This window comes from Dromiciops gliroides, chromosome 3 (assembly GCF_019393635.1).
Source record: "Dromiciops gliroides isolate mDroGli1 chromosome 3, mDroGli1.pri, whole genome shotgun sequence".
Classification (NCBI taxonomy): Eukaryota; Metazoa; Chordata; class Mammalia; order Microbiotheria; family Microbiotheriidae; genus Dromiciops; species Dromiciops gliroides.
This window is the reverse complement of record NC_057863.1, coordinates 544,591,501-544,616,207: the sequence shown is the minus strand read 5'-3', so window position 1 is coordinate 544,616,207 and position 24,707 is coordinate 544,591,501. Positions and strand designations below refer to the sequence as shown.

Sequence of the window (24,707 nt, the reverse complement as noted above, 5' to 3'; positions counted from 1 at the left end):
CTGTAGTTTCAAGGAAATGCCCTATTGCAGGCAGGCCTAAGGCCAGGTATACTTGTCTCCTTCTACAATTCTTCTGAATAGAGGGCTAATGTTATTTCAATGTTAAGGTCAATCAAGGGATCTATCTGTGCTCCTCCAGGATATGGGTTTATTTGTGGTCATTATATGACACCACTGGCATCTCAGGCAGAGACACCATTCTTTGGGCCAGGATAGTCTCCTGAGGAAGGTTTTATGTCCATAGTCCTAACTTCTTACCTCAGCCCCTACATCAATTATTTTTTTTTTTAAACCCTAGGTTGTGTGTCTCCAGGCTTCACACTCTTTGTGCTCTATTAGGTCAGTAGATTTCTGAGCCCTTCTCCTCATTTTTTTGGAGGGGTGGGGCAATGAGGGTTAAGTGACTTGCCCAAGGTCACACCCCCACATCAATTATTGTCAATGCACCTTGGGTTTTATAGAACCTAATGTATCCCTTGAGGACCTCCAGGAGTCCCTAGATTCTTTGGCTAATGTAGTAATGGACAATAGGACAGCCTTAGACTATTTACTTGCTGCTCAAGGTAGAGTAATATACTTTGTGCTGCATGGATATCATGGCAGACACTGACAGCCAATTGTTTTCCAGCTCTCCATCCTGGACTTCATGGTGGTTTACATACCTAAAATTCTGATCATTGTGTGCATCTCGCTGTATGGACTTTGTATCTGTAATGCTGTCACTTTAGTTGCTTCTAGGATTAAAGCTTTCACTGAAGCCCCAGCTATGCCCCTGCGACCCTTGGTCTTTGCCCACCAAACCTTTCTCTCCCTCTCTCATTAAAGACAGGGACATCTCTATGCCCCATTTTTCATCCTTGAAGAAGCCAGAAGGAAAACAGACCTTTGCCCCTTTCTCCCCAGAAATAATAGGGGGGGAAATGTAATGGGACCCCAAGAAATCCAAAAGATTCAAACTCCCTAAGGAAAACAGTTCTCTCCCATCTCAGGAATGAAGTGTGGTAGGGCATGGTGCCAGTATGGTGTTGAGGTCTGCAAGATAATATGCAAGATCTGGATGGATGTTGCATACTCTACTGATACCCCGTTATCAAAGACCCCCTCAGTTATCTGGCCCCCATTTATTTTGTATTTCTTCTTGCTTTGTAATTCCCTCCCAGTTCTTTGTAATACCCTTCCCTCCCTTTTGTCTGGTGAAAATACAAAAGACCTCTTCTCTTACCCCAGTTGGACAGTCACCACAGTGATCTGTTCCCCAGCTATATTCCCCTCCTAATAAATCTCTTTTTATTTTACAAGATTTGTGATGAGCTTCTAATTCTTTGGGTGAGCTAGCCCCCTGAACCAGGTTGCAAGTCCCCCCCAAACAACACACATGTAAGATGTTTCACATAACATCTTTCACTTTTTTCCCTTTTCTTCTTCTTGAGTTTAAACTTATCCTGGTATAAAGATTAGAAATTACTTCTATATAATAAGCAAACTCATAAATTCTCAGTAAGACCATTCCTTGTTTAGGAATTTCATAATTAATATAGCCTATAACAAAAACAGGTAAGAGTCTCATATAATTTACAGTTGTTTCTAACACACACATACACACCAATTTAAAAGTTACTTTAAAATTGACCAATACTTTAGTCTGCAAGACTCCATAAATATCCAACTAGATGTTCAAATCAAATTCAATTACTTTTTGGTTCTTCCAAAATTCTACAGACTTTTTAATTGCAGGTAGGCACTTAAAGTGACAGTATGCTCTTTTTTTTTTTTCTCAAAAGTTTACTCTCAAATTCTCTGTTCACACTGTGAGTGCAAATAGGGTACAACCTTTCTACTTGCTTTCACCAATCATAAAAAATTCTCTGGATTTATTCTCTCTCACCCACCCCACTGATACCACTGCAGTCAGAATCAGGGAGGGAAGGACGGAAAGAAAGAGAAAAAAGACTCTCTGTTTCCCTTTTTAAAATTATCTATGTAACTCCAAGTAGTTTAGTTAGAAGTATAAGTTAGTACTTCGGAACTTCAGTCAGAGTGTGCCCTCCTCACACCTTCCCAGCCTAGTATAAGAAAATAATGGGCTTTGCCAATGCCCAAAGGCCCCAGCTCCAGGGGATTGATTTAGACTGATTGGATTGACTGAGATTGACTGACCTCCCTGCTTAATTCACTTAAAGTTAATTCAATGGAAGCCATACCTGCCTGGCCCTCTGGAGGGTGTGCTCTCAGAGACTGTGGACTCTGACCTCAACACAGGATCACCCTCAAGTTCAGTGAACCAATGGACTTGGGTGATGCTAGCCAATTAGCTCAAAGCAGTGTGGAAGAACCACCTCTCCTTGGAACGAAGAGGAAGCTAGGCTAGATAGGCCTTTTCTTAACTTTCTGACCCAGGTGTTCTCTTTTTTCTAATAAATGCTTAAATGTCCAAAAACTGGTGTGAAAGCTTCTAATTTATAAGTAAACCCTAGCTCGCTTTCCCTACACTTGGGACAGGAATAAGGCGACCACACATTAAATTTTACTTGTCATACTAGTCACAGCTGAGGGGTTTAGAACCAGCTTTATGAGTTACAACCAAAAATTTCAGTAGGTTGTACACACAATTACATTTGATGAGAGGGAGAGGGAAAGACTTGCATCTCAAACTTCCTTTCAGATGTCTCAAACATCTCAAACTCAAAATGTTCGAAAATGAATTCATCTTTTCCCCTAAATATTCCCCAGTTGCAAACTTTACTGTCCAGACAATTGGTGCTGTCCCAGGATGTAGTGGATGACCTTGGCCTTTCTAAATTAAGGTCTTTCCCAGGCTTCAGTTTGTCTGAGGCAATGCCCATTCAATGATTAAGTGCTAAGTAAGAACTGAGACAAAAGACGACCTAGTTTGCCATCACAAAAGAATCAGTCTCAGAAGGGAAGGTCTCCACCAGAACAAAAAACAATTGCTATTTACACTCTTTCTAAGCCTTCAAATGACCAATAAGCCATTTAATGAGAACCAGAGTGATTTGATTTTAAAGGTGTAGTCAAGTAGCTCCATTTAGAAATACAATGGGCTTTTTTTAAAGCCTGTTTTTTCAGAGCAACATTTCTAGAAATCATAAATGAAAACTGCAAAGCAAAGAGTTGTCCAAATTTTTTGAAAAAGAAAAAATAAATAATAATAGTTTTAAAAAACCCAAAGTTTGAAAATTTAAAATAAAAATTATTCTGGAGGAGAGAGGCTAACAACTTTGTGCAAGTCTGTCTCACATCAATTCATTCTCAAGACATCACCCTTGTGATGTCATTGGTCCTCTTTGAGAACAAAAATAAAAAAACAATTTTGGGTTCCTTATATTTTGTAAGACTTTGGGGGGTTTGGAGCCTAGAATTTTTTTTTCTTTCTTTTTAAAAATTTATTTCTAAGGTATTTTTATTAATTAGTTATTTATTCATTTATTTATTTTCTCTCAAACTAAGACCTGGGAAAGACCATAATACAGAATGGTCAAGGTCACCTACTGCACCCTGGGTTGTCACCAGTCAGTCTTCAACTTTGTCTTGCCACTGGACTTAGATTGATGTGGGGGGTGGGTTTGAGCAAATTGATTGTGAGGCATCCCAAAGAATTACAAGACTCATTGACTCAGTTTCCCAAGTTTTATTAAAATACTGATGACCACAGGGAGGCATCTCCAATAGGGAGAGGAAAATGGTTATATTTATAGTGAGAAAAAGCAGGTTATCATCTCATCTTAATCTTCTTCTTAGGGGAAGTTCATGGGAGGTCTTATCCTAATGTGGACTTCCTCGGATCCTAAGACAACCTCCTAGGCAGGTACCTTTTTCCTTGGAGGTGTGTTTTTGGAGTTTACAAGTCTTAAGGTGAACCTAAGGCCTTCTCTGCAAATGTTCCTAAAGACATACTTAAACTCGTCAGACCCAGAGGGTCTCTCTAGTGATCTCTTTACTTAAGATCTGGTTTCTAGGTGTCTTGTCATCTAGGAATATTAATATTAATGGCTATTAATGGCTACTGTCCCTGGTTACTGCCTCTGTTGATGGTGAGGTTGATAGGGTCTCGAACCTTCTAGGTTACTGTACTGTTGATAAGAACACAAAACTTAGTCTCTCTGTTAATCTAAGATTTGATCAATAGTAGTTTATCTGTTAAACCTCTTTTAGCTACAGTTGATAGGTTATCTGTTAACCCTTTCAGCATCTTCCATCAAGATGACTCTGGATGAGTGAGGCTGACAATTTTGAGCAGCTGTGCCCCACTTGTATAAAATTCATGAGTAAGTTAAGACATCACCCTCTTGATGTCATTGGTCCTCTTCAAGAAGGAAGGGTGAACAACAACAACAAGGGTTCTTCATGAAGTCTCTACACAAAGAGAAGGACATCCAGAACATGCGTGCCTCATTGCAATTATAGTGGTCTAAGTTTAAGCTTACTCCTCTTATGAAGACTTTATTTATGGGAAAGAGTGAACTAGGTTGTTAGAATATTTTGTTGGGGAATCTTCTCCTTCTCTTCTCCTCCTCTTCTTCCTCCTTCCCCTTTCTTCTTCTTCCCCTTTTTTTCTTCTTTTTCTTACTCTTTCTCTTCATCATCTTCTCTTTTTTTTTAAAGAAGCTGGGATGATTTACTTTTTCTTGTTCATAGTTTTCATTTTTTATTTCTTGAAATATAGCTCTGAAAAGAAAGGCTTTTTAAAAAGTCCATTGTTTTGAACGGAGCTACTTGATTTTGATGTGGGATGGAATTAGGGCCAAATTGATCATGAGTTGTCCCAAAAGAATTACAAGACTCAGTGACTCAGTTTTCCAAGTTTGATTGCAATACTGTGGGTGACCACAGGGAGAGAACCAGAATAGTGGAAAGGTATCTCTCAAATAAGGAAAGACAGTTATATTTATAATATAGATAAATTGATTTATCAGTCTCATTATAATAATCTCCGCCTTGGGGGGGTACAGGGGAAGGCCTCTCCTACTCATTATAATATTCTCCACCTTTTGGAGGTACAGTGGAGGGCTTATCCTAATTTGGAGTTCCTGGGGTCCTAAGCCAACCCCCAAGGCAGGTACCTTTTTCTTCGGAGGTGTGTTTTTGGAGTTTACTCCTCATAAGGTGAATCTGGGGACAAATTTGGCCTTTTCTGCTCATGTCTCTGATTCCCAGGGCTAGTTTCAAAATACCTTCATTTTTCTTTTATTTCTAGTCTGAATTTCTATAGGCTGTCATTTAGTGTAAGGTCACCAGACCTCTCTCCCTCTGGTCAATTATGGGCACTGATTTCTGTGGGTAAGAGAACCTAGCATCCTGACTTGTAAGTTATCCATTAACTGGGGTCTGGCTCCCTTTTAGAACTAATATCTGAATTAAAGCTTGGGTCTTAGGTTTTTCTGTTAACCCTTTTTTCACCTCCCACATCAATTTCATTAAAGTTAAAACCCAAATCACTCAGGCTCTCACTGTATAGCCAATCATAGGCCCAAACCAAGCCTCTGGGGCTCATTGCTTAGGTTTTGATTTCTTAGAAAGACTGTAAATAGCAATTGTTTTCTGTTTTGGCTAGAAACTCTGAAGGACTTAACCTCCTACACTATTCTTTTGTGAAGACAAACTAGGCCATCTTTTGTCTCATTTCTGACTACAGGGCCAGTGCTCTATCCACTGTACCACCTAGCTGCCCCATTTTGTCTCATTTCCTATCCGCCTTCAGTCACTAAACAAGCATGACCTCAGACAAAATCAAATAACAAAATCCCACCTTCCCTGGGAAGCCTTTGTCAATCATTCTTAATCCTAGTGCCTTTTGTTTGTTGATTACTCCCTATTTAGCCTACATATAGCTTGTTTATAGATATAATTAGACTGTGAACTCCAGTCAGACTATCTTTTGCCTTTCTTTTATCCTCAGTGCTTATCACACTTCTTAGCACATAGTAGGCACTTAATAAATGTTTACTTTCTTAGTGATGACTTATTCCATCATCCCTATTCTGGCTTTAATTTTTTCCTTTCATTTTTGAACCTATAGTCATTTCCAAGATGGCATTGTCTTTTATTATTGCTAATTCCCAAAATGGGTCCCTCCCACCATCTCTGCCTTCTTCATCCCTACTGTGCTACAGGAAGTAATGATACCATGCTGCCTGGAACAACTATGAATTCATGCTATCTAATCTCAACAGGGCCCTTCTGGGTATATAACAATCCTTTATCCATCTCTATTAACTCTCTATGAAACACTCCACAATAAGGAATTTCAAAGATCATCTAATCAATACCATTCATCAAAAAAAAAATCCAATATGCCTGCCAAGTGGTCATTCCGGCTTTGTTGTAGACCTCCAGTGAATGGGGAACCCATTATTTCTTGGAGTAGCTCACTCTATTTCTGAACCGTTCTAATTGTGATGAAGTTTTTTTTTTTTTCTTATATCAAGCCTAAATCTGTCTCTCTGCAGTTTCCATTAAGAATTATGACCTCTGGGGCCAAATATAACAAATATAATCCCCTTTCATGTGAAAAACTTTTAAATATTTGAAGATAGCTATCATGTTCCCTCTTAGTTAAACAATTTCAGTTCCTTCAACAAAATCTTTATATGAAACAAACTCAAGGCCCTTCACCCTCCTGGTCACCCTCTTCTGGAATGACTATACAACACGTTTAACATCTAGTTTTAGGGGCAGCTAGGTGGCGCAGTGGATAAAGTGTTGGCCCTGGATTCCGGAGGACCTGAGTTCAAATCCGACCTCAGAAACTTGACACTTACTAGCTGTGTGACCCTGGGCAAATCACTTAACCCTCATTGCCCTGGGGGGGGGGGAATCTAGTTCTAGATGGTTGGGGATATTTCCAGCCCTCAAGGAACATGTGCTGGAGCACATGAAGCGTATGGAAATAAGTATTCTACTAGAAAATCTGAGGGAAAGAACATTGACTCAGGGATAAAGGAAGGCTGTAAAATATGACATTCAAACTGAGCCTTGAAGGATAAAAGGTTCTGAGAGGTGTGGATAAAGAATGAGGACATGCATTCTAGGCATGGGAGAGGGCCTAAGTTCATGGTGATGATAGATACACCCTATGGTTCAAAAGAACTGCAAGTAGACCACTCTCATTGGAACATGGTAGTATTCAAGAGTAAATATAAGGGGGGCAGTTAGGTGGCCCAGTGGAAAAAGTACCAGCCCTGGATTCAGGAGAACCTGAGATCAAATTTGACCTCAGATACTTTACACTTACTAGCTGTGTGACCTTGGGCAAGTCACTTAACCCTCATTGCCCAGCCAAAAAAAAGAAAAGAAAAAGAAAAAAACAAGAGTAAATATAGGGCTGGATCCATACAAAAGGATTCTTCGGTTTTTAAGGGGAATCATCACAGATTCCCTATGTTCATCAAAGATGTTCACCACCATCATGGAAGATGTCTTGTTAAGGGTTAAAATTCTAGCTAAACTGTCTAAAATATCTAATGAGTGGTCGCCAATAAATTATAAGCTTTAGCAAGAGTTAGACTTTTAAGCATTTATTAAGGAGAATAAGAATTTGGTAAAGAGAGAGAAAAAGGCCTAGATTCCTATCTATTAAAGGGAGAGCACATTTCTAGCTCCCTTCTCCGCCAGAGTCCAGAGGAAAGAGCCCCAGACTGAGCGCCAGTCTCTTCCTTCCTCCTCCCACTAGCCCGCGTCACTTCCTGACTCCTGGTCTTGCCCTCAAAGACCTTCCCTTCATGGGCAGAACTCCTCTACAGTAAGTATCCAGCAGGTGGCGTTATTCCAATCGTTACAGTCCCCCCTGTTGTTCCTCAAGAAACAAAATGTTTCCTTGACGGAACAGTAAAAACAATATGATAACTATTGCTAACTAATAATATGTGAACAACAATATAGAAAAGGAAGAGAGGAAAGTTTTGTTCAGAGGGGCGATTTTTTTTTTTTTGTCCTCATGAACCGACGCTTTGACATTAGTCTTGCAAAGGGAGGGCCTCTGCAGAGAATACATGTTACAGATGGTGTATATTATAACAGAAAGAGAAAAAAAAAAACAACAAAAACAAATCAAAACTGTTCATTTAAAGTCTCTGAAAGTCTTTTCTCAGATGTCCTCTAGGTGTAGTCGTGGAATGGAAGTCTTTTCAGGAGTTGAGGTATGGATGCTGGTAATCAGCCAGGAAATTTCCTACAAAATTGAGCTTAACACAACTTTAAAATAGCTTTGTCAATAATCAAATCAAACAATGAAAGTTCTCAAAAACATGTCTAAGGGAATTCAGAATCTTAGTTGTTACACATGAAACATATAATAAAACAAAAATTGAAACATTCTTTAAAATTATAATATTACTATTATATATTATATAATATTACTATAGTCCCCCCCCTTATGGAGGGTAATTGAGAAGACAATTGCTGTGATATTAATTTTTCAAAATAATTTTTATCTTTGTTTCATCACTTTTTGCATCATCTGCCTAATCATCCTCATGCCATTATGAGAAATTTAAAAAATCTAATATAATTGGTAACAGGTGTCAAGGCCAAATTCAATACTGTATTTATCATGACACCTGAGATAATTATGGGGGTTACCATAAAAGAAGAGAAATGATGGGATATGAGCATTCCCACACTTGAGCAATATGTACTGCCCATACAGTATGCCAGGCTTAAAATAGGTGGATGGAATATATGTCCATGCCACCAAACATATTGGAAGAAACTGAGTCAGACTTAATCAGATGCATGGGATTGAGATGGTCCATGGCATCAGGCATATAGGAGGGAGCATAGAAGCCAGGTGTAGAAGTGAGATGGGTGGGATCAATACTTCCAGCCATCTGTACAATATTGTGGGGAAAAATAAAATAAAATATTAAACCAAGAGAATCCAACCTCAACATTAGTCAAAAGCCGTTCCCTCGGCCATACCTTGACTTCATGCATGTCTCCCCTCATGTGACAGTTCAGTGTCTGCTCTTGCATGTATTCCTCTTGTGATTGGATGGCATCTTGGCCAACTGGCATCTGATAACTCAGAATAAAGGCAATTAATGTCTTAAATGATAAGTTCCCATAATCCAAGTCTCATATGGATTTAAAATTGAGGATAATAAATGATTGCAAAAAATGTGAATACATCTTGACTCAAAATATAATATATAATTATGCAACAATTTCAAATAATACCCTTTTTTTTTACTTAGTATACAATTACTTTTGTGAAAAATCAGAACATACTTAAATACAAGTTAAAGCACAACAGAATCTCAAAGAACTTTTTTTTTTGAAAAAAGAAAACTTTTACAAATGTTCCCCTCTTTTTTTTTTTTTTTTGGAATATGCTTATCAAAAATAATACTTCTAGAATCAATTTACACTTGCCATGGCAACCAATTTGCCAGGGAAATGCTTTAAAGAGTTTGATCAAATAATCAGTTGAGAAAAACAAAAACAACTCAGAATATGGGAGCACAATACTCCTAGAATTAACATTGTATTATGAAATCAAAACCATCTTGCAATTTTTCAAAATTAGATAGATAAACGAATAGAAGAAAATACACATGGAACAATAAAAAACAATGAAATTCAAACTAGGACTAAATGAATGTGAACTTAATATTAATAAGAGTATTATAAAATATAAACTTGATCACATGACTATAAAAAGCTTTTACAAATATTCTCCTTGTTTTAAAAACTAAGTATAAGACACAATCTCAAAAGCATGAAAATCTCTATGAAAATAAACCCATTACCATTAATTTCAAAATGTAGATGTAATAGCATAGAAATCCTATGTAACCTCTGAACTGATACAATTACTCTGAGTGAATTCAGAACACTTTTGATTCCGATATCTAAAATCCCCAATACTCGTATCAATACCTTGCTGCTTACTTCTACATTTCTCTAAAATATATACCCTTCCATGGCAAAAGAAGCAGAGTCTTGAACTATGTTGATGGTTGTCATTCTTATTCAGTTTAAGTTTTTCTTCTTTAACCCCTTTATATTGTCTGTCAGTCTTTTCACCATACAAATGCTTTATAAGATTACTAATTAAAGACAAAAGCAGGTTAGCAAAATTATGAACAAAAGGAGTATATCTGGAATTTAAAGGGCTTTCTAAGGTTGTCTCAGAAGCACAGCCAGGCTGGGGAAGGGCTGAGCCTGAAGCTGCAAATGTAGTTAGAGAAAGTTGAGCATGCGCATCAGATCTCTGGACTTCCCAGGCAGGGGAAGCTATGGGCTTGGCCATAGGAGGAGTAGAGGGTGGGGTCTGGAGAGGAGGGGAGGGACCAGAGCAATTTGAATCAGACTTGATTTTGAACTCAGGCCTGGATTCCTCTTCCCCCACTTTGCCTCCAGGTGCTAGGGGATTAAAAGCTTCTAGAGGGTGGGTCATTGCCTCCAGGCATGCAAAATTAGAGCAACAATTAGTGTTAGAACTGGGAAAAGCTGCGGGAATCTCTTCAGGTTTCTCTGAAAAAGCATGGTTGGGAGAGGGAGAGATATTTCCTTGTGTGAGTAAGTTGCTGGCTCTTTTAACAAAAATAAAAAGAAAAATAGAAAATCCACAAAAACAAAGCATTAACATGATCTTATCTCCCATTTGTCTGGTTAAACAGACCAAAATCAAAAATAGGATAATTAGGGAGTTTAAAAGGTCCATTCGAAAAAATTCAAAGGAAAAACACAGCCAGTACACCAGTACTTAGCAGTTAAAGGGAGAGGGAGGGGAAATTTCTTACCCAACCAGCAGATCAGAAGAAGACTGAGGGTTAGCTTTCCTCTTCGTGGTCAGCCATCTGTTAAGGGTTAAAATTCTAGCTAAACTGTCTAAAATATCTAATGAGTGGTCGCCAATAAATTATAAGCTTTAGCAAGAGTTAGACTTTTAAGCATTTATTAAGGAGAATAAGAATTTGGTAAAGAGAGAGAAAAAGGCCTAGATTCCTATCTATTAAAGGGAGAGCACATTTCTAGCTCCCTTCTCCGCCAGAGTCCAGAGGAAAGAGCCCCAGACTGAGCGCCAGTCTCTTCCTTCCTCCTCCCACTAGCCCGCGTCACTTCCTGACTCCTGGTCTTGCCCTCAAAGACCTTCCCTTCATGGGCAGAACTCCTCTACAGTAAGTATCCAGCAGGTGGCGTTATTCCAATCGTTACAGTCTTGAACAAGGTCCAAATGTAAGGATACCCTATATATGATAAAAGTATTCTAGATAGAATATTGTACTAATTACATCTTCAATGAGAACAAATTTTACTCAAGAGGGATCAGCCTAATATACAGAAAAATGCCCAGGAAGCAGTATGTTACATTGCTAAGAATGCTAGATGTGAAGTCATACTGGGTTTGAATCCTAGTTCTTCAATGTATTATTTCTGTTACAACGGGCAATCAATCAATAAGTATTTATTAAATAACTGCCCTGTGCATGGTACTGTGTTAATCACTGGGCAAATTATTTAACCTCTCTGGGCCTCAGTTTCTCATTCATAATCTCTTCTTTTTTTTCCCCCAGGGCAATGAGAGTTAAGTGACTTGCCCAGGGTCACCCTGGTAAGTGTCTGGGGCCAGATTTGAACTCAACAAGAGGAGTCTCCCTGACCCCTCGAGAGTCCTGGCCTCTATCCACTGTGTCACCTAGCTGCCCACAAAGTGACATTAAGAAAAGATGAGGATGGGAAAGACAAAGCTGAAGGGCTTAAAGAAACCTGATTTCTAGACTTTGGAATGCAAGCATCTTATAGGTTTAGGGAAGGGAGGCCTTAGAAACCATCTACAGAGATCTCTATCCTCTCATCCTTTCCATTTTACAGAAGGGGAAACTGAGTCTCAGAGAGGTTAAGGGCTTGCCCATGGTCACCCCGGCAGGAAGAAGGTGCAGCGCTGCTACAGTATCCTTTCCACTTCGCCCCACAATAGGCACCGCCTTATGCTCCCTGGGCCTCGAGTCTTCCAACTGTGAGGGGGTTGTGGCCACCGCGGTCCCCCAAGAGCCCGACCACTCCGCAAAACCTAAGAGGCCGGGTGAAAGGGACCCATGCTTCGTCAGCCTCCCACACCCTCTCCGGGGAAGGACGGGGTAAGTGGCCACGGAAAGTCCGCTCTATTCCATCAGTGGCCGCCTAGGCCTGCCCAGCCTCCCTCGGGCCCGCAAGCGTGGGAGTCCACAAGGTGCTGGCTAAATCCGTTGGGCGTTGGCGGTTAGAGAAGCACCTGGGGGTTACTTCGCGCGCGCGCGCGCGCGCACCCTCACCACACTTTTTCATTGGTTCTTCTCCCTCTCTTCCCCCTCTCCCCGTCAGTAGGTACCAAAATGTCAACCAATCACCAGTGAGCTAAGGCGAGCCGCCTCCACGTGCAGCGCGGAAGTCGGACTTCCCGGGTCTCTGGGGTTAGGAATCACGTGTTAGATGGGGGGGTGGGAAGTTTATCCCGGCAGTTCCCAAAATGGAGCCAGAGTGCCCCGCCTTGCGGAAATGAAAAGAGTGAAGGGAGGAGGGAGAGAGAAACACGCTTCACAAAAAGGAAAAAGCTAGGGGGCCTGGGGGTGGGTGGGCTGGTTGGTGAGAACTAGAGTGTGAGCCATTACACTTCCCGATGGAAATGGCAGCTTGTTTTTGCTGGACTCCTCGTACGGTTATGTTGGAGGGAGGGGCTTTGCCCGGCCCCGCCCCGCCCCATGGGAGTTGCAGCCCCGCCCCCTCCCGCGCGCTGGTATAAAGCAGCTGCAGCTCTCCGTTGGTTTCGCAGCGCGTCTCCCCAGTCCAAGACTGTGACTTTTTAGCGACCCAACGGAGAGCCAGGCAGCCGCTTCTGCCTTCCAGACTCCAGACTCCAGACTCCGGACTCCAGACTCCAGACTCCGGACTCCGCTGCAGGGCTCGTGCTTCCCGACCCCGCCGCCGCCGCTTCCTCTTGTTTTCCTTTACGGTCCCGGTAAGAGCCCGTTACCCACCGTCGATCCAAGCTAATCCCCGCCGCCCTCCCCCTGCTCCATTCCTTCCCGCTCTCGCCCCCCCCCCCCGGTAGAGCAGGGTCCGCTGGGGACCGGGGAGAAGGGGACCGTTCGGACTGCAAGTAGTGAGGACCAAAGCTTCTGTTCCACTATAGGTCCATACCGCCCCCACCTCCCTCTTGCTGTGAGTATACCACCTCCCCAACTTTGGGACCATCTCCGAGTGTTTCTGACTTAGTTGTGGGTCAGAACACATCTCGGAGAACTCCCCCACCCCCAGCTTTCTGGGGCAAGTCTGGGCTTTCCCGTCCCTCCCACTTGGGGTCTGCCCCAGGCTGGTTCCTCCAAGTCCTTAGCCTCCGCTGCCCTGAGAAGGACTTAGCTGGGGCTGTCTTTCAAGAATTCAGCCCTCAGGGCACTTGCCCTCTGCGTGCGCCCCCAGGAAGTAGCCGCTTTAAGGCTTTCCAAATGTTTGACCCAAGTCCCCGGGTAATCGGCTGGCTCCTCCTTGCCCTAGCTTGCCCTGGCAAGGGAGGGATCTCCCTTGCTGACTTTCCCTTCAACGCTTGTGTTTTCGTTGAGGAAAAGACTGCATGTCATTAGGACCAGAAGGCATGGTGGCCATCTGTTGCTTCCTCATCTCTCCCCACCTCCGGCTGCAGCCATACAAAATATTAGCAGGAAAGGGGGGACCCATGAGTTAGCTCCCAGGTTCCCTCTTTTCTGCTGACGCCATTTCTTGTTCTGCCCTGGTTTGGCACCTGCAAAGCATTGCGAGCTTGCCCTCCCTGCCCCCCACGAGGACACAGGGCAAAAAAGGAGGTAAAATGGTGTCCCAGGCTGCACTTGGAGCCCTGTGGGGAGGACAAGCAAGAGGTGAAGGAAACATATGTAGGTATTAGATTTGTCTTGTCTAAAACCTACAAGGGTTCAGGGTGGTGCCTAAGTTGCTCCTAGCTAAGGCCCCGGATGGTGAGTGCTTGCAAAGGTAAAATGTTGACCTTTTCCTTTCAACAACCCACCTTCCCTACACCTTCTCCTGCCCCACCGGCAGAGTATACCAGGAAGTTCCCTAAAGAAAATGTTTACCCACCTACCTGGCATTTGATGATTTGACTTGGGCCACAGTTACTTGTGGGTTTACTTCATTAAAAGGTTTCAAAAAACTCATACTTAATTTTTCCTTCCCTCTTCTGCTGCAGGGCACATAGTATGATCATTAGGTGTTCAATTTCCCAGCAATTTTCTATGGAAAATCAAGGGAAGTGGGCCATGGTTGCTGTGAGCAACTTTGAAGAGCGGGACACCTTTAGAGAAGCTTGATCAAGGTGCCATCATCGTGAGACCCCTCCAAGTCAGGGTAAGGATCCTCGGTGGTAGATCTGGGGTCTATTGGTACTTCAAATTATTGGCAGACTTATGTGGAAGAGACTTTTTGTGCAGCTGGATAAGTATGAAAATGGTATATAATGATTCATTAGGAGCAGCTCAAAGTTCTACCCCTAAGGTTTAAAAAAACAAAACAAAACAGTTGCTCAAGGACAGAATAGGAGAGGGCATAGCTAAGCTTCAGAGAGCTGCAGTTTCACACCTGTGTAACATATATGGTCATACAGATCCTCCTGGTTGCTTTAGGCAGCTCCATTCTCTGTGGTTCAGAACACCCCCCCCCCCCATCATGATCATATTATATAACCTGGTATATATGCTGGCTTCTGAAGGGGGAGGCAGAGATGGGGGAAAAGAATTTGGAACTTAAAATCAAACAAATGAATGCTGAAAACCATCTTCACATGTAATTGGAAAAAATAAGTGTGCTAGATTTTTTTTTTTAAAAGCCCTGTGTCATTCAGTGGCATACTTTGTTTTTAAGGGCTGTAATAGCCTGATTAAATACCATGAGTAACCTTAGTCTGGTTTTTCACCTCACACTATTGTCCCACCAGGACAGTGTAAGGGTTTGGTTCCTTCCAGAGAGCCAGTTCATTTATAATTGTTGCCAAACCACCAAAAGTGGATAGTCTAGGGGAGGGGAAAGGGTTCCTGATTCACCTACTTGGATATAATAGACATTTACAGTGTTGCCATCATTTGTTGGGCTTTATGGGGATAGAAGTATAATGAATGCTTTCTTAGAAACAAAGGAATCCTTTTGGAAATCTAAGGAAGATTTTGTAGACAAGGAAATTGAAGTTGAGAGGTTGTAACTTCTTCCCAAATAACACAGCTAGTGGGTTTTCAGCACCAGGATTAGTCTTGATTACACTCCATTGCTTTTTTCTTTTTTTGGGGGGGGGGGGGAGGCGGGACAGTGAGGGTTAAGTGACTTGTCCAGGGTCACACAGCTAGTAAGTGTCAAATGTCTGAGGCTGGATTTGAACTCAGGTCCTCCTGAATCCAGGACCAGTGCTCTATCCACTGTGCTACCTAGCTGCCCCCTCCATTGCCTTATGTAAAGATTAATACCTCTCCCATCTCACATAAAGAAGGCATGAAGGGGGAACTGAGTATAAGGAATAAAGTGCTTCTTGTAAAACATTCTTCCAATTTGTTTCCTTATCTTGAGTGGAGTGTATCTTAAGATATAACTGGGAAGGTAAGCCATGGGTTAAAGAACAGGATGGGCAATACTCCAGGGACACAGTGGAACTGTATGGGCAGTTAAGAGAAGGGAGAGATTATTGTGTATTAGGATAGGGATTGTTGTAGGGCACTCTTCAAGGTTTTATGTAATAGATCTGTGTGTTTGTTTTTACATCACTTTTTGGATTGTGAGTTAAGTGAGGTCAGGGAACTGTGTCTCAAGTAACCTTGGAGACTCCCCTGCTACCTAACTTAACAAATGCTTTTTATACAGTAGATCTCTAGACTTTTGAGAAGTGATTATGGCTGATCAAAGATAATTCCCAAGAACTCATGATGGAAATTGGATTCTGAATGCAGATTGAACTGTACTATTTCTATTTTTTGGCTTTCTTTTTTGAGGTTTCCCCCTTGTGCTGTGATTTCTTCTTTCACTATATAACTAATGCAGAAATATGTTTAATATGATTGTACGTATATAACCTATATCTGATTACATGTAACTGGAAAGTAATAAAAAATTTTTATGATAAAAGTGATTATGGGCCCAAAAAAGACTAGCAGTTTGTGAGGTCTGGAGGTGTGGTTGGATAGGTCATGGGATGGGGGAAACTTAAGTTTTCTAATGGGAAAGTCAGGACTTAAATGTATTTTCTACCTCTAGCCCTCACTACTATAAACCAATGAAGAGGAATTAAAGAGGCAGTATAATATGACAGGACTCTGGCCATGGAAATTTGTAACTCGGGGTTTGATGAATATTATTAGTACATCAAAATTCTGTTTTAGTTGCCAGAAATGTGGTCTTTAGGGTTGGTTTATTTATTGACTGATTTCTTTGCATTTCTTTGCCTCTAGCTTTAGGTCCCACCCTATTCCCCAACTTTGATTTTCTTTTCTCTGCATACCATCAGTACAGCTGTTTATCTTGTGGGATCTTAAAATGGCAGAGCTAGTAGAGATTTGTTTTTACAAATAAGGAAACCAAGACCTGGAGAAGGGAAGTGATTTGCCTAAGATAATGTGTATTTTTCCTCACCTTCTACCTCATACTGTGCAAGTGAAAGTTGGTTATAGAAAATAATAAATCCTAATTCTATGTTAAACTTATGTCCTTTCCTGATTTTCCCCTTTACACCCTTCCTGACAAGACCTCTTAGTGATAGAGTAGAATGAATGCTACCAGGCTTTGTGACCAGGGAAAGGTCATTAAAAGTGTTTTGGGGCCTTATCTGCATTCTCCATATTCCTTTAATTCAACAAATAAAGACAAAAACCAGCCACTGCCCTCAAGGAACTCACAGTCTAACACTATGCAAACAAGAAAGAAAGCAGTCTTTCCCATTGTTCCTTCATCTTTGACACTGCCAGGAAAAGCATTTTGTATTTATACAGGGAGCAGCAAGCCACTGGAGTTGAAGTAGGAGGGAGATACATGCTGTGGCCTGCAGGGGTCAGTGTCACTGGATGGCAGTAAATGGAGAGGGGTGGGAAATAAGGTGTGAGAACTGAAAAGGTAGGAAGGTTACAAAGGGACTTAAAAGCCAAACAATTTTATAATTGATTCTAGAGATAATAGGGAACCACTGCAGTTTATTGAATGTGTGTGTTGGGGTGGGGGACACACATGGTAGGGGTGGATTGTTGTAAACTTTTGCTCTTAGGAAGATCAGTTTGATAGCTTGAGGGGTAAAGTACAAAGTAGAAAAGACAACTTGACAACTGTTTGGATGGAGTGTTGGGGCAATGAGGGGAAGAAGACACCCAGTTTGGGAGCTTGGATGACTAAAACATAGTGGTGCCATAATCAGTAATGGAGAAATTGGGAAAGGGGAAGAGGTTTTTGTGGGGAAAATGAATTTGGTTGGCTTAAGATTTCCAGGACTTCTAGTTTGAGATAACTAGTAGATAGTTGGGAGGTGTAAGACTGGAGGTCTGGAGAGAGGGTAAGGCTGGACAAGGAGATCTTTCTGTCATCTGCATAGAGATAAGCATTGAAACCACTGGAGCTGATGCAATCACTAAGTGAAATAGTACAGTACAGGGGAAGTCCGGAGAAGACCTGAAATAGACTGCAAAGCAAAGAGCCTTAGGCAAATGGTCTTGTTTATTTTGACCAGACAGTCTTTAAACAAGCCCCAATGGCATTTTTTCTCAACACCTTTCTAGCTCTCACGTCTGATTTAGTTCCTCATAGTGACTAAGGAAAAACCCTTACCCCCAAATACCAAACTGAACCTTCAGAAGGTGATTGGGAAGAGGCAAAATTGATTTTTGTAGCACATTGAGGAGTCAACTTGTAACTTGTCAGCTTGTCTGTTTCTCCCTCAGCTCCCTTGACCTTGTACAAAATGGGAGTTGGGAGTAAGAAAGGAGTTTATCACCTCCCACTTTCTGGGGGTGGGGAGATATGGAAAATATCTAATACCAGGCTAGTGCTGAGAGAAGTACTAGAAAGGGACTGGAGTGAGTCCAACTCCCCGCCCCTAGCAGAGCAAAGGAGACTAGGGCGAGTTGTTTTGTTGGGACTGTTTGTACATGACTGAGCCTGACCACATCCTAGTCACAGGGCCAGCCTTTTCTTCCTTCCCCACCCAGCAACAGGAGCCACCAATCTCCTCTTGAGCTCTTTTCTGTGGTTTTCTGACTACCTTTTGTTATCTGGGCAGAAAAGGGCAGCCTTATGGGAGTTGGAGAGGGGGCCAGTATTTATGTATTGTTGTCTGTGGGTTGGAGAGAATGGGGAAGAGAGAACTCTGTCCTCCTCTTTTGGAAGCCAAGTACTGGAGGGTCTGAATATAGTAGAATAGGTATTACTAAGCACCTCTTTTCTTAGATACAGAGAACAGTAGTCTAATAGGGGGACAAAACACCAACACAGAAAAAGATGCAAAATATACAATAACCATTAGAGAGAAACAGCATTACCCAGAGATAGGAGAGCACAGGTCACAGAAGATTCCCAGAAGTATTTGAGTTGATATTTAAAAAATAGTAGGTAGGGGGGGTATGTAGGAAAAAGAGGAACAATGGCAGATATGTGTAGGAATATCATTTAATAAGACCCATTCAGGCCAAAAGGTAGCCCACTTTGGCTGGATCATGGAGAAGAGTAAGATGAGAAGATAAGAATGAATGGTCAAGTGGGATGGCAACATTTTTATTTAAAGTTTTGAATTGCAGATTCTATCCTTTTCTCCCTCCCCTCCCCCACAATGAGATACAGGTTATACATGTGCAATTATGTAAAACATTACTATAATAGTATATTAGGAGAAAACTCAAAAGGAAAAAAAAGAAAAATCACATGCTTCAGTCTGTGTTCCATCAATATTAGTTCTTTCTTTGGAGGTGGATAATATGTTTCATCAATAGTCCTTTGGGATTGTCTGTTTTTGTTGGGGTTTTTTTGGTGAGGCAATTGGGGTTAAGTGACTTGCCCAGGGTCACACAGCTAGTAAGTGTCTGAGGTCCGATTTAAACTCGGGTCCTCCTGACTCCAGGGCCAGTGCTCTATCCACTGCGTCACCTAGCTGCCCCTGGGATTGTCTTTGGATCACTGTATTGCTGAGAATGGTTAAGTCTGTTATTTAAGCTGTGTGACCCTAGACAAGTCCCTTGCCCTCTCTGCCTTACAAGATTGAGGAAAAACTTCTATAAACTGTAAAGTGAAATGTAGATTTCTTTAGAAGGAACCTCATTGGTCATACTTTGGTTCAGGTCACACACTGTACCGAGATCTAACCTAGAGCTTGTGACTCCCAAATTTCCAGAGAGGCTTAGATGTTCCATACTAGTGCTAGAGGTTAGGTCTCTTGGGGCCCTTGTTCCTTCAGGTAGAACTGTGAATGTATGGAGAGCCTGGCATGAGTTTTTTCAAAATGTTTGACTATAAAGGGTGAAAGTAGGTATCAAATCTGTCTAGTGTCTCTAAACAGATTCCTGGATACCTTGCAGTGACTACTTGCAAGGCTTTGCTACTTAATATAACCTAGAGCAATATGGGGAGCAGCAGTGTATAGTTCTAGGCTATATTAACAAACATAGCCTGGCCTATATTAGTTGGATTAGCTTTCATTGAAAGGGACTTGTGTGACCTGTGGAGATGGGAGATTAGTGGATTGCAGGACTGAAAGTGAGCAAGGTTCATCTTAGGACCTTGCCATAAGTTAATGGTAATGCCTTTTTTGACTCTTTACCCAGACTCCGGCAGAGTTCCTCTATCTCGTCTTAATCATCGGAGGCCATCTTACCATTTCTCTGCCTCCTGGGAAGTAGCAGAACACCAGCGTCAAATCATGGTTGGATTTAAGCCTACAGATGTGCCCCCAACAGCCACCGTCAAGTTCCTTGGGGCTGGCACTGCTGCCTGCATCGCTGACCTCATCACCTTCCCCCTGGACACAGCCAAAGTCCGGCTGCAGGTCAGAAGCCCTTGGGAATGCAGATCTCTATACAGCTTTCTTGCTCAACTATGAGCTTTGATCTTAGTTTCCTTTCTTAGAACATCAGGGCTGTGAGACCCCAGGGCAGTCATGTCTAGTGTTCCTTGAGGCCTGAATGTTCTGTAGGCCATGTTTTGTATTTGCTCTGCCACTGCTGAATAGCCCGAGAGTGTTTCCATACTCACTGGGATTCCATACTCAGACTAAAGTGACTTCATTGGCAAGTCAACTGGGATCCTGTTCTCACTTCCCAGTTCCCCTGTTAACTGCCCAGGATCAAATGGTTAGCAGTAAAGAGGGTGCTTTCTGAGCCTCAACTCCTTGACATGTAAAGTGGAAATAATGCTCCTTACCTCATCAGGTTATATGGAACATCTTTTTTTTTGATGGGGCAATGAGGGTTAAGTGATTTGCCCAAGGTCACACGGCTAGTGTCTGAGGCCAGATCCTGGATCCAGGGCTGGTGCTTTATCCACTGCACCACCTCGCTGCTCCCTATAATATTCTCTCCATGCTTTCCTCATCCCTATTTTTCTCATCTGTAAATTGATGGGTTTGAACTAAGCCCCCAAGGTCCCTTCCATCTTCAGTTAACCTCCAGCTGCCTACAACTTATTTCTTCCCTCTCACACACAGATTCAAGGAGAGAGCCAGGGGGCCGTCCGAGCTTCCTCTGCCACTGCCCAGTATCGGGGTGTCTTGGGCACCATTCTGACCATGGTGAAGACTGAGGGCCCTGGCAGCCTGTACAATGGGCTGGTGGCTGGCTTGCAGCGCCAGATGAGTTTTGCCTCTGTCCGCATTGGCCTCTATGACTCTGTCAAGCAGTTCTACACCAAGGGATCTGAGCGTGAGTATGCCTAAATGTGGGCACTGAGCGGGAAGGAGCTAAAGTCTTGGGTGTATAAGGGGCTCGACTAAGCTTTTGAGGGCTGAGGTAGGTGTGCAAGGACCAGAAGGATTCTCCCTTCCCTCTTTTCCCTCAGTAGAATAATCCTACTTTTTTTTAGCCTAAATAGTAATTCTCCTTTCTAAAGCCTTCCAGCTCTTCCTCAGCACACCTGTGAGGTGCCCTCCAATGAGGGAGCTGAAGCTGAGAGGTTAAATGGCCTCCTCCCTCTGGTTCCCCAGCAGGTGTCACAGCCAGGGTTAGGAGTCCAGGTCTTAGAAGGATATAACAGTTGGTTTAGGCAATCTGTCATCTTAGTGGGGGAGGGGGTCGGGGCTGTAATCTTTGAATCTGAACGACCTCGGGTCATCTCAACTTTTTTTTACCGTCCTCCTCTGGTTTCACCAATAGATGCAGGCATTGGGAGTCGCCTCCTGGCTGGCTGTACCACAGGGGCACTGGCAGTGGCCGTAGCCCAACCCACAGATGTGGTGAAGGTACGTTTCCAGGCCCAGGCTCGTGCAGGTGGCAGCCGGAGATATCAGGGTACACTGGATGCCTATAAGACTATCGCCAGAGAAGAGGGGCTTCGGGGCCTATGGAAAGGTAAGCATAGCAGCCAGACTCTTCCCCTCCCTACCTTCCCAATTCCCCACCTTCCCTGGGTCAATGCAGTTTTCCTCCTTCTCTTGCCCAGGAACTTCACCCAATGTTGCCCGCAATGCTATTGTCAACTGTGCTGAGCTGGTGACATACGATCTCATCAAAGATGCCCTCCTGAAGGCCCACCTCATGACTGGTAAGTGGCAAGTATGTGGGGGCGGGAAGAGAGGGATATCCTCTTTGCAGCTCTAAGATCGGGGCCTGACTTTACCACAGCATCATCTATCTGGCCACAGAGCGCTGGGTTTTTAAGGAGTTTGAGGCTCTAGCCTGGGCTCTGGAGTTAACTAGCCTTTTATGGGGCACCCTCCCCTGAGCTCCTTAGCATATCATTTTTTTGTTTGTTTTGTTTTTGCGGGGCAATGGGGGTTAAGTGACTTGCCCAGGGTCATATAGCTAGTAAGTGTCAAATGTCGAGGCCTGATTTGAACTCAGGTACTCCTGACTCCAGGGCCGGTGCTCTATCCACTGCGCCACCTAGCCGCCCCACACATCATTTGTAAAATGGAAATGATGGGGTGAAACCCTGTGGATGTACCTGGATATCTACCTATGCACTGTAGATAGATGTAAGTGCCCAATGTGTGCAGGGCCCTGGGGAAGTACCAGGTTTAAATAAGGCAGGGTTCCAAACTTAGTGGAGCCGGGTGAAATAATGGTACATATTTATCCTTTTAAACATTACATGGTACTTTGGACAGAACTACCCTGAGAAGTGACTGACCTTGGGGCATAGGCAGTACAGGTGTTGCTCTCATTTTATAGATGATATCTTCAGAGGGGAGATATCATCCCACCTGACATGGGTAAACTGAGACCCATAAAAGGGGAATGAATGACTTCCCCAAGGTCATGTAGTAGTCTGAACATCCATTAAACCATGAGCTCCGTAAGGGACATTGCTCCCAGATGACTCTGAAGCTGGTTGAATGACCTTGATCAATCAGGACTGATTGGGGACCTTTTCCTTCCCCTAGATGACCTTCCATGCCACTTCACATCAGCCTTTGGGGCTGGCTTCTGCACCACCATCGTTGCCTCCCCTGTGGACGTGGTCAAGACGAGATACATGAACTCTGCCTCGGGCCAGTATGCCAGTGCTGGCCACTGCGCCCTCACCATGCTCCGGAAGGAGGGACCCCAAGCCTTCTACAAAGGGTTAGTGACTCCTGCTGCAGGAGGTCTCTTGACCTCCTAGACTAGTGAGAAGAATCTCTGTACCCAGGGGATACTCTTCAAACCAAGGACCATTCTTCTTCCTACCACTGTGGGGTTGGAGGGAGAGAGAATTTTTCTTCTCTTGGCCTTCTCTTCTTCAGATTGACTCATCCTAAATCTAGAATCTTAGCTCACTCTGGTCCTTAGAAAGGACTGCCAGCCTGGGAAATGGGAACAGGTTGGTTGGACACTCATTTTCCCTGCTTTAGTCCCCAGGGATTGTGGGGCCCATGGTCTTGGGCTCATTCTCACGGGCTGTGTGTTTTCTCCCCAGGTTCATGCCTTCCTTCCTCCGCTTGGGCTCCTGGAATGTAGTGATGTTTGTCACCTACGAGCAACTGAAACGGGCCCTGATGGCCGCTCGCACTTCCCGGGAAGCTCCTTTCTGAGCCCTCTCCAGCTTACCCTCCCATCCCATTTTCCTTCCCTCTTCCTCTCCTCCCCTGAAGAACCCCCCCTGCCCTAGAGTTAGCCCCATTTTATCCTTTCCCATGGCAGCCTCACCCAGTTCTTAAGCTTTCTTTACTTCTAATAAAGCCAGACCAGAACCCAGAATGTGTAAGCTGTCTTGACTTCACAGAAGGCAGGTTCAGCTATCTGTGCTATATATACACCAATCCCTGTAGAGACCATATGCAAATTTGGGATTGACAAGCATTTATTAAGTACCAACTGTGTGCTTAAGTGCTGGGGCTCCAAGGACAAAACAGGCAATGTTGATGAAGATTGGCACCTTTACAAACCCAGATTGACCTGAAAGAGCACTACCATGTGGAAGATGCTATGGGTTTTCCTTGCCCTGTCCTAGACCATGAAAGAAAGGATTTGCTTACTCAAGATAGGCCCTGTGCCAGCCCTGGTTCTACTGTCTCTTCAGTCAAAGCCCTTTCCCCTCTTTACACACAGCATTGTCTTCCTATCTTCCCCCTCACACACGTTCTTCCATGCGCCTGCCATTGTGTGCCTCTACCATCTTCCCATATCCTGTATCTGATTAACACTGGGATTTCAATAATGACATAGCCCAAAGTGAGATTTCCTTCCAGTAGACCTGTGAGGCAGAACAAGTCTTCTCCCCATTTTATTGATGAGAAAACAGCTCAGAGGGCTTGAGTGATACCCCATAGTTAAGTGGCAGAGCTGGAACAGAACCTGTGTAACGATTGGAATGATGCCACCTGCTGGATACTTACTGTAGAAGAGTTCTGCCCATGAAGCGAAGGTCTTTGAGGGCAAGACCAGGAGTCTTTTCTTTGGCGGGGAGGAAGTGACGCAGACTAGTGGGAGGAGGAAGGAAGAGACTGGCGCTGACTCTGGGTCTCTTTCCTGAGGACGCTGGCAGAGAAGGGAGCTAGAAATGTGCTCTCCCTTTAATAGATAGGAATCTAGGCCTTTCTCTCTCTCTTTACCAAATTCTTATTCTCCTTAATGCTTAAAAGTCTAACTCTTGCTAAAGCTTGTAATTGATTGGCGACCACTCATTAGATATTTTAGACAGACTAGCAAGAATTTTAGCCCTTAACACCTGTCTGCCACTAAGCTGCTCTAAATATTTTAGAACATAAAGGTTCTTTTCCTTTTTCCTTGATCACCTTGGGAAATCTAATAATGGTATTGCTGGGTCAATAACTCTGGACATAATTCCAAATTGTTCTCCAAAATGGTTGGCCTACAAACCTTCTCAGACTAGGGTTTTTTAATGCATTAAAATATGTAAGGTGACAAAGGAAACCAATTAGGCTGAAATAATTCTCAAACTATGAAAACAAAGGTTTTTCAAGTTCATAGACTCTAGGTTGAGGATCCCTGGATTAGAAGGACTCCTGGAGCACCAAGTTTACTATCACTTAAGTCAGCTGGCATAGACGGTTGGGAAGCTTGTGAACCAGCCTGAGCTTGGAGCAGGTGCTCATGGGTTTTGCAGCCTCACTG

At 43.1% G+C, this 24,707-nt stretch overlaps 1 protein-coding gene across 1 annotated transcript; it reads left to right on the top strand.

The window, feature by feature from the left end:
* The first annotated feature begins 12,755 nt into the window (after positions 1-12,755).
* On the top strand, positions 12,756-23,327 carry UCP2 (uncoupling protein 2). Its single transcript, XM_043997596.1, has 8 exons — positions 12,756-12,958; positions 14,180-14,337; positions 19,764-19,984; positions 20,642-20,855; positions 21,306-21,500; positions 21,592-21,693; positions 22,535-22,715; positions 23,050-23,327. The coding sequence occupies exons 3-8, from the start codon at positions 19,859-19,861 to the stop codon at positions 23,162-23,164; spliced, it is 933 nt and encodes a 310-aa protein (XP_043853531.1). The 5' UTR covers positions 12,756-12,958; positions 14,180-14,337; positions 19,764-19,858; the 3' UTR covers positions 23,165-23,327.
* The last annotated feature ends 1,380 nt before the right edge of the window (positions 23,328-24,707 follow it).

Coding starts and splice junctions, on each gene's coding strand:
- UCP2 (XM_043997596.1), top strand. CDS start 19,859: ATGGTTGGATTTAAGCCTACAGATGTGCCCCCAACAGCCACCGTCAAG. Junction 20,856..21,305: donor CTACACCAAGGGATCTGAGC/GTGAGTATGCCT, acceptor TTTCACCAATAG/ATGCAGGCATTGGGAGTCGC. Junction 22,716..23,049: donor CCCCAAGCCTTCTACAAAGG/GTTAGTGACTCC, acceptor TTTTCTCCCCAG/GTTCATGCCTTCCTTCCTCC.